This window comes from Ochotona princeps, chromosome 16, assembly GCF_030435755.1.
Source record: "Ochotona princeps isolate mOchPri1 chromosome 16, mOchPri1.hap1, whole genome shotgun sequence".
In the NCBI taxonomy this organism is placed as follows: Eukaryota; Metazoa; Chordata; class Mammalia; order Lagomorpha; family Ochotonidae; genus Ochotona; species Ochotona princeps.
In genome coordinates, this window is record NC_080847.1 from 23,521,942 (window position 1) to 23,531,349 (window position 9,408).

At 56.6% G+C, this 9,408-nt stretch overlaps 1 protein-coding gene across 2 annotated transcripts; it reads right to left on the reverse strand.

The window, feature by feature from the left end:
• Nucleotides 1-1,747: 1,747 nt before the first annotated feature.
• On the reverse strand, nt 1,748-6,973 carry IRX6 (iroquois homeobox 6). 2 transcript variants are annotated; one of them, XM_058674610.1, is made up of 6 exons: nt 6,484-6,973; nt 5,355-5,615; nt 4,659-4,768; nt 4,201-4,508; nt 2,941-3,528; nt 1,748-2,131 (listed from the first exon to the last, which is right to left on the reverse strand). In XM_058674610.1, exons 1-6 carry the CDS (start codon nt 6,526-6,528, stop codon nt 2,127-2,129), a joined length of 1,317 nt encoding a protein of 438 aa, XP_058530593.1. In that variant the 5' UTR covers nt 6,529-6,973; the 3' UTR covers nt 1,748-2,126. The 2 variants fall into 2 exon arrangements, with proteins under 2 accessions (XP_058530593.1, XP_058530592.1); XM_058674609.1 differs by having other exon boundaries at nt 1,748-2,134.
• Between the last annotated feature and the right edge of the window lie 2,435 nt (nt 6,974-9,408).

Sequence of the window (9,408 nt, forward strand, 5' to 3'; positions counted from 1 at the left end):
TGGAGGTCTAACAGGGGAATGTGTTTGTCCAAGCCGCATCACCAAGTAGCAATGCACATGCAAAACTGAAGCAAGTCACTCAGGACTCCAGACCTCTGGGACAGCCAGAGATGGAGGTTTCCACTTAGAGCTGGGGAAAGGTGCAGTGAGGCTTCCCAAACAAGAGATGCAGAAATCAACTCCTGGCACTTAGGTGGTAACGCAGGCCACTAAGCAGGCCTGCTGTGCCAGGGCTCACTGCTCCCACACAAGGCAGTGCCTGGAGGCAGTGTGCAGGCAGGATTCCTTATCCCCAACTTGGCCTGGCTTTCCTGGGTCCCTTCTCTTCTCCACCAAATGACCAGTAGGAGCCTCACTCTGAACTGGAGACACCTGGAAGGAAGCTTCTGCAGTAGTCTCTGCGGTCTCCAATCTCAGGAGGGCTCTACCTGGCCCCCCAGGAGGGGGTGGGGTCGAGAGCGCCTTGAAAGAAACCTCTGGTTAATGCGCTTTATTACAAGCGTTAATCCCACAAAGCCGACTGGAAATAATGTTTATCTTTTCGCAGTTTAATTTTCCGGACCCTAAGCCGCGGGTCAGCAAGGGCGATTGGAGTGTCCCCGGGGAGGCTGGGGGTGGGAGCAGCTGTCGTCTAGGAGCGTCTGGAGAAAGAGGCGGGGAAGGGTCCCCCAGAGGAGGCCAAGATCGCCTAGCGCTAGAAAAGGGGCATAGGTCCTTGAGCGGAGAGCTGGGACCGCCTCCACCGACCTGAGCTACCCCTACCCTCCCATTGCGCCTCAGTTTCTTCATCTGAAGACTCGCTTTGCTTTTGCTTTTGTAACTCGGATCTCCAAAGTCTCTTCCGTTTTCCGAAGGAGATCCTGCAGGGGGCTCCTGGGCAGAGTTTCTAACCCTCCGCGACGCCCCCGAAGTCGGGAAATCTGTCGAGGACGCAGACTCTTCTCGCCCCGGATCTCCCTGACTCAAGGTCTTCCCCCAGTGGGGCTGGCGGGGCCCTGCGCAGCGGACGAGCCTCGCCGCAGCAGGCGCACGCCAGGGCTGCGTTCCCCTGGCCCGCCGACCCCAGCAGCGACTCCGTGCCGTTCCAGGCCGCAGTGTCCGACCGCCTCTTGGCGGGGGAGATGCGCGCAGGACCCTTGCTGAAGGGGAAGCCGCGCTGGGTCCGGGAACGCTAAGTCGGGCAGCCTGCACCTGCCTGTCCGCCACCTGTCCTCCCAGTCCCCCAACGTCGCCCACCGGCGAGGCCAAAGCGCCCTTCTCTTCCCATTGGTTGGGCGGTACCGGAAGTGTTTGCTGACTCTCCTGATTAAATGGAAAGAACCCCCCCTCCCGCGCTCGGAGGGAGTCGGAAGGAGCAGGGAATCCCCTGGCCAAGGGGTCTCCAGGTTGTCACTACTGCCCCACCTTCCAGTAACTTTAACAATCCAAGCAGGAACTCCGCAACAAACATCCCTCCATTTCCCTTAACCTCCCTCGTGCTCCAGCCCGCGGCGGCGTCAGACTGGCCCGCACACAGAGCGCGTTGGGTCAAGGGCTCCACGTCCTGGTGGGCCACCTGTCAGTTTCTCTTCTGCCTTTTCAAGGGGATGGGGTCTGCAACCTACGACGCCCCGTCCGCAGAGCCCCTGGCCACATCCCACCCTCTCCTCCACCTCCACTTCTGTCTGCGTCCCCGGCACAAACAGGCTGCACGGCTTGGGTTCGGTTTGATTATTTTTAAGGACACACAGGGACGGGAGTGGGAGAAGACCCCCGCGGTCCTTCCTTGAATTACAAAGTGAGGGGTGGGGTGAGGGGGTTGGGTGAGCAGCGGAGGAACCGGCTTTGGGCTTCAAATCTGGAGCTGGAAGACTTGGTGGGTGATTTGGCTCCAGGCTCGTTGGCGCAGCCTCCCTCGAGGCATTCTCCCCTAGGACCCAGCCGCCTTCTCAGCAGGATCCGATAAGGAACCCCGGGTTCTTCGGGCAAGGACAGCCGCTCCCAGGGTTTCTGACTGTCTGTTAGGCCGAGTGAGAGCTCCTGGTCACCCCCCTCCCTGGCCAGGTCTGACAGCTTCTTAACGTGCGGGTGAATTCAAAACGTGGGACTCATTTTTCGAGATGCTTCAGCAAATCGCAGCCGTTGCGCTAACCTGCTGAGAGAGGAAAGGTTGATTAAAACCCAAAGGCTGTTTCCAGGCGATTCCTAGGAAATGGGAGGTCAGCGTCTCGCTCCTCCGGAAGGAAACCAAGGTCTAGTGGCGATTTCCTTGCCAGAGGTCAGGTTGAGATCCCTGATAAGTGAATAATAGTGTCGCTCAACCACACTTCTAAATCAGTAGCTAATCTCGAGGGAAAATGACTGCCAACAAGGGGACTGCAACAATTGCTGCAGGCTGTTTCTCGCAAGGGGTGGGTGCACTTCCCTTCCTTCAGGCTCTTAGTACCTAGAACAGACCAGCCAGCAGAGTGGGCATGGCAAGTAGGTGGAACTCACTGGGAGTAGAGCGTCTCCCCGGGACAGCACTAACTCTAGGGGGCTGAAGCTTGGATTGAAGAGAGGACCCGGCTTGCAGGTGTGGGTCCCAACATAGCAAGGAACCAGCCAGCCCGGAGCCTCGGGTAGGGGACAGGGAGATGAAGGTGAAGGGACAGAAGCATTTGTGCGAGGGAGGTAAAAGATGAGGCACAGCAGGTGCACTGAGCTGACCCCGGGCCACAAATGCAGATCTCTAAGTTCACTCTAAGTTAACCTAGGGACATTTTATTGTCTCCCTCTGAGCTGATTACTCTAATTCAGGGAAATGATCTCTGCGCTTTCCTGTGAAGGAGTGCGGTTCGGACAGCTCTGAACTTGGGTGGGCCCTGCGGTGGGGAAGAAGAGAGGTGGTTTGAATGGCAGGGCAGGAAGCGGGTGCACTCGCTGTGACAGGAGTTCCCAGCGCCGTTGGGGGCCCACTACCTTCCGCGCTGGCTGGGTACGGGCACTGCACTGCAGGCTCCCTCCGCCGCGGGCAGGGCGCACAGTTCAGCGGCAGCCCCTGCAGGGCAAACGCTGGATTTCCAAAGGCTTTGGCTATGCGGGCAGATTGCTCGCCCACGGAGTCTGTGGGAATCGCGGGTTGCCTGGAGGAGCGAGGAGGCTGTCCGGGGATCCTGTGACACTCAGGGCTTCGTGGTGCGGGCCAGGGTGCAGGTGCGGCTTCCAGAGCACCAGCAGCCGCAGTGTGAGCCAGAGACCAGATGCGCGGTTTCTCGCCTCGGGGGTAATGCGTGGTCAGCGTGGGGCCCCCTGGCTCGGTCTTGAGGAAGTGAACTTCTCCCGCTCCGGGGGGTTCACTGAAGGAAAAGCGGGGCGCCACTAAGCCGCATTGCCTGCGCTCCAAGCGGTCATCTGGTGCAGGTAGCAACTGTATGTCTGTAGGAAACCCCGCCAGCCTGTTGGCTGCTGTGGCCACCGCCTCTTCTTCATCGGCCTCTTCCTCCTCTTCCTCCAGGTCTTCTAGGTCACTCAGCCTCAGCTCTTGGGTCTCCTGGCGGACAGTAACTTCTGCAATAAGCAAAGACCTAGTGAGAAAAGCCCCAAGGCTCCAGGGAGATGCAAGGCAGTGCCCACTCCAAGGAGAAGCTTTCAACAGGACGTGCCAGAACGGGGAGCGTCCTCGCTAGACCCACCAGCCCTACTACATCACCCCTCGCCAGCCCCAGGGCTGGGCACTTCTCTCAGCCCTACTCCTTCCCTTCAGAGACGCTTTCTCTCCCAGGAAAGGACACCTGGGCTGGCGCATCGCTGTGTCTCACCTCCCTTATAGCGAAAACTAGGTCCTTTCCTCTCAAGCTCATTACCCACAGTGGTGAACTCACTGCCGTTACATTATGCAATTCCACAAGTATTTCAAGAGTAGCCCCTAAGTGTTAGGAATTTCTGAGGCCACATTCTGGTGGAACTAGCATGCCAGGGTATTGAGGTGAATGAAAACTTTCTCACAGCAATAAATACGGCAAAGGAAATTTTAAAAGGTGACGTGACAGATGATAACTGGGATATGACTCTGGCTGCAGAAGGATGGAAGTTTTTCTGAGATGGCAACATTCCGTAGGGAACTGGGGTAGAGGAGAGGACATAAGCAAAGGCCCCGTGGCAGACAGAATCTACCACACAGACTGCAGACTGCAATACCCAAGGGCTTGTGAAACCCCTAAAGGGGAAAGTGGGCTGGACCTTTGGTGTCTCTTTTGAAGCAGTCCAGAGACTCGTGGGCTCCGCCTTCTGCCTTCTTCTCTTCCCCTCCTTTGTTCTTGGGTGCCCACGTCATCTTGTTCTCCTTCTTGAGGCGCCGGCGCGCGTTGGCGAACCAGGTGGACACCTGGGTGAGGGTCATCTTGGTGATGATGGCCAGCATGATCTTCTCGCCCTTGGTGGGGTAGGGATTCTTGCGGTGCTCGTTGAGCCAGGCCTTGAGCGTGCTCGTGGTCTCCCGGGTGGCGTTCTTCCTGCGTCCAGTACTACTCAATTCGACGGTGCCATAGCTGTGGGGAGAACTGGCTCAGGCTCTAGGCTAGGAGGTGCCATCTGCCACCCCGGAGTGCAGCTCTGTACCCTTTCTCTCTCCTGTCCCAGAATCTACCTGCCCTTGGCAGATGGTGTGGTGTCAACCACCTGGGTGTCCCACTCCTTACCGGTCATACTGGTACTGCCCTAGTGTCTGCTCATAAGGATAATAGGCTCCTGGTTGTGCCAGGCCAGGTGTGAAGCTCCCCGCAGCCTCCTTAAATTCATACTGTGGATTCTGGTGAGAGAGGAAAACAGACTTCAGCTCCATAGCTCAAGCAGAAGGCAGCAGAGGCAAGTTGTGAACCATGATGTCTAGGCCACCATTGGCATGAATTGTGCAACATTCTCTGCCTCAGTTTCTCTGTTGGTAAAATCAAGATTAAAAAAAAGAACTCACTGGTAGAGAGCTTAGCAGAATCCCTGGTGCAGAATATACAGGTGTTAAAGCTGCTGTTACCACTGTAATTATGTGGACCCCTGTTACTCAGACACGAGCTGGGGTACTTTGCAAGCTCTTCCATGATGCTGTGTACCTCATGATGGAATCTGTCTGCCATCACTCTCCTCACCTGTAAATGGCACATCATGCAGGTAAGAGACCTGTGGGTGCTTTCTAAACAGTGGAGCTGTGCCAACTGCACATTGTCAAAATCTTCATTTTGTACACACTATTCTAACCATTTTCTTCCTTGGAGTTGCACCTGCTTCTAGATTTTGCCTAGAGAGGTCACAGTGGATTGGACCTGCCACTGCTGCTGCTGATGCCCTCCAGGGCCACGGGGTTCAGACACCCAGTCCCAGACCCCATCCCCAGCACTCACCAGCGCCCCATACAGTGCAGGTGGCTCTGGACCATAGGGGAGGTAGCCAGGGTAGGACTGTGCAGCTGCAGCAGCAGCATAAGGGGTTCCGTAGATGCCCAAGGCAGCACCCAGTTCCGGCCGTGCAGTACCCAGCAGCCGATTGTCATAGGGTGCACAGCAGAGAGTTGGGGCTGGCGGTGTGGAGCCTGAGGTCACATCAGACATGGAGTGCGGAGCGGATTCACAGCAAGTGGCACTGGAACTTGCAGAAACCAGAAACTACAAGGAACAGAGAGGGGACACTGGGGGTTCAGAGGCTGTGCTTATGGCCAGCAGGTGCCAAAGGGAGGAAGGGTGCTACCCATCATCAATGCCCCATTCTATACTAAATGTCACTGTGTTCTGGCCACTCTGCCAGGTGCTGGGACAGGAATCAACGAAGTCTGTTCATCCCAACCACTCACACAGATTAGAAGCTAGGAAACTGCAATTACAAAAGTCACACCCTACCCCCACCCCTGCCTGCCTCCCAGGCTCCTACAAACTAGCATTGGCCATCAAAGGCACATTGCTATTCCCATCTTATGGACAGGGAATTGTGGATCCTGGTAGTCTCAGACTTGTCCAAGCGCAGCCAGCGGGTCAAAGGTCGAGCCTGCACCTTAATCCGAGGAATTACACCTAACCTCTTTTACAAGAAACTGGAAATAGGTGCACGTCTTCGGGAATTGCCCCAGAACACCTCTGTCCCTGCATCCATCCTCATTTAGAAAATCTAGGGGCGCGGAGGCAGAAAGCCAGGCTTGGAGGTCAACACCCTAGCGCCACGCCACCACTACAACTCCACTGCGCTCAGGCCTAAGCATCCATTCATCGGAGCCTTTCCTGCCGCCTGGGACAGCTGCCCCGGCCAGACAGGAAGCGCCTGGAGATCCCACCCACTATGCTGAGCGCGTAGTCAGTGCCCTGTCTGGGGGTCACAAGATTTTCGAGCGTGCACGTCCTCTGTCGGGGATGAGGCACCTTATCCTGGTCTTTGCCCTCTCTGACTTCCTCACTGAAACGAGATGAGGCGACTCTGCGCCAGCCGCGCGCTGCGCACCCCCGCCACTCGGCCTGTCCCCGACCCCACGGAGGCGTTTCTTACCTGGGAAGCGCCACTGTACGGGTGTCCGAAGTGCGGGAAGGACATGTTGGCTGTCCTTGGGCTGCCTTTTTCTTCCCTGTCAAGTTCGCGTTTCAGACCCGAGGTTCGGCAATTCTAGTCGTGCGGAGCTTCGGTTCCTTACTTGGCTGCGGGTGACCAGCGCCGGTTCCTCCTCCCGCTTGACCCGACTGGAGGTAGAGCCGAGGCCAGTCCGGGTGCCGAGCCCTGGGCTCCGGAAGTCGCCCCGTCGGCCCGGGGGGTCCAGAAGATAGAATGGCCCATGGATGGGCAGGGGAAGGAAGAAGGTTGTGGGTTCCCAAAGGCGCGCGGTGGCGAGGTGAGGAGCGCGACGGCAGGGCTGTGAGGCTCCTGAGGTATCCCAGCGCAAGGTGGCCAGAGGCTCAGTGTGACGTCACGGTAATCCCGGGCCGCCAGATAGGACCCTGGACCCCGAGCCCCAGGCCACCACGCGTGTCAAGCTCAGTCAGCCCGGGAGCGCGCGCGGGCGCGGTCCTCATCATTCACACTTGCTTCGCGAGGTTTGTGCGGCTGGACCCTTTCCGCTCCAGCGCTGGATCCTTTCCTTTTTTGCCTCCAGCTCACACACTCGCGCGCGCGCTCACACACACATACAATCTGCCCAAAATACCCGGGAGAAATAGGAGTAACGCCTCCCTCCGCGCCGCGCAGGCCCCCGGCTCCGCGCGCTCACCTCCTCCCTTGCGGCCCCGAGGAGCCAAGAGGCAACCGGGCGGTGAGGGAGAAGAGAATACAAAAGAGCAGACCGGAGAAAAGTGGGGGAGAGAGGCACGAGGAGGGCAGAGGAGGGGGGATGCTGAGTCTAAGTGCACGGAAGCGAGCGGGGGAGGGGACGAGAGCGAGGGAGGGAGCACAGTCTGGGCGGAGGCTGAGCGCCGGCAGGTGGAGGAGACCCGAGGCTCCCCGGAGAAGCCTCGCTCCTCCGCCCCTCGCTTGCAGGAAAGTTTGTTGTGCCCCAGGCCCGGGGCTTGTAGGAGTAGCTGCAAGCAGCATCGGATCCCACTAGCCCGCTCATCTTTGTCCTCCTGGGATACGGCCTCCCGCCTCAGTCCTAGATGCCAGTTTGCCAAGTCGTCTCTTAGGCCAATTCCCCGACCCCGAGATTGCTCTGGGAACGCCCAGCCTCTTGGCTAGACCGAACAGCGCCCTCTCGAGGCAGAGGCTCAGGGTCCCCTGCCCTCGATACCGGCTGGCTTGACCCGTGACCCTCTTCTGGAGACCGCGGAGTCCACATTCCTGGGCCCTGCGAGGCAAGGCGTGGCTACGTCACGTGCGCCGTCCGTGGTGTTGCGGGGAGCAGGGGAGCCTGAGGATAGCGCTCTGGCGGGACTGCAGCCGCTGCGCTCCTCTGGGGGTGGCGCTGGCGTGCCGCAGTGGAAGCTCCGAGAGGGCAGCCTGCTCACTCCCTGTGCACCCTCCTGGACGCCAGGCTGGTTCCAGTGGTCTGACAGCCATCCGGGCCCCATCCCAGAGGCACTCACAGGAGCACTGGTTGATGTGTGGGACCTTGATGGTGCGTCCTTTAGACCTGCTGGGGGCTGGGGTGGGGATGTGAAGGAAACAAGGGGCCCCACTCTGAAGACTCAGTAGCAAGGCTCCAAGCTACCCATCAGAAGGTCTCCAGTTCGTGACATCTAGGGGCAAAATGTGCCTGTCAGTCCGGTGAGGCCAGAATCAGGTGCAATCTGCAGGCTGGAAGCTTTGCCGCCTTTTCTCACGGAGTCGCTGGGCTCTGGGCCGTCTAAACCGCTCTCCATGGGAAAGGAGGGGGCTTCGAGGATCCTGCTGTGTTTCCCAGTTGAACATCAGGACAGCGTGGTCCAGAGGGCAATAACAGCTCTCGGGCGATAAGAAAGCCCAGTGACAAGGGCTAGGTCTGTGCCCTTGACCCGGCCATGCCATCTGCTGGACTTGTTTCTAGCATCTTGTAGAGGGGACTGATAGAGCCTGAAGACACTGGCCTCTGTGGAATGACAGCTGTGACCCCTCCACCTATTCCCCAAGCCCCATCTTTCACTTCATCTGCCCAGATTCTGCAGAATGCATAGGAAGCCTTTAAGAACCTGCAAACCTAAGGGGTGGCTTACACCAATACCAGCTCCGTGTGAATCCAGACAAACCCAGTCTCATTGGTAGAGTGCTGTTACCTTGGAGAAAACTTGCCCCTGGGTCTTGGGAAACTTCTAGTTGGAAAGAAAGAATTATGATCACTATCAGATTGACTTAGTGATCAAAATTCATGGTAATAGATCCCCTGGCTTCTCAATAACTGCACTTAGCATCATTCACCCATTTCAGCTTGGATACATCCAAGCTAGTTTTCTTCTTCTTTTTTAAAAGTAAGAATTAGCGAGTGTTCCTTAAATGAGTCTCTTGGGGAAGATTACTACTAATTAATTAATTGCAAACATTATCAGAGGGAAGGTATGTCAATTGTAAAGTAATAAAATCACATAGTTGAAATACTTACTCAGCAACTTGATTTGGCTATTCATTCCTAAGCAGATATTTTTGTTTTAGTGGTAGAAAAATGTGGATGGTGGGGAAGAAAATGCATTAGCCTTTCCCTGGGTGATATGACTGTAAAGGAGAAACTCCCATCTGGGGTTTATTGATTTCTAGCTGATTTATAAGACCTCTGGTATCAATGCTATGTGCAGGAACTCTAGGTCTACCTCTTGTCTTGACTCTCTAGGATCAGAGCAAAGAAATCAGATGTCTGAAAAGCAAATGGGAACAGCAGAACAACACAAAAGCACACAGCGGTGAAAGTAAATTTGGAGATAGGACTCTGATCACGTCTCAGCATTTTTTTTTTCTTCTTCTGTGGAAAAGGAGCAACGAAAGACTCACGTTATTTTAAGGACTGCCCATTGTCTTTGAAGA

What these genes read in the sequence shown, in the direction of transcription:
- IRX6 (XM_058674609.1), bottom strand. Translation starts at nt 6,528, where the DNA reads ATGTCCTTCCCGCACTTCGGACACCCGTACAGTGGCGCTTCCCAG. An exon ending in CGTACAGTGGCGCTTCCCAG is followed by an intron (nt 5,616 to 6,483) that starts GTAAGAAACGCC and finishes TGTTCCTTGTAG; the next exon opens with TTTCTGGTTTCTGCAAGTTC. An exon ending in GGGCAGTACCAGTATGACCG is followed by an intron (nt 4,509 to 4,658) that starts GTAAGGAGTGGG and finishes TTCTCCCCACAG; the next exon opens with CTATGGCACCGTCGAATTGA.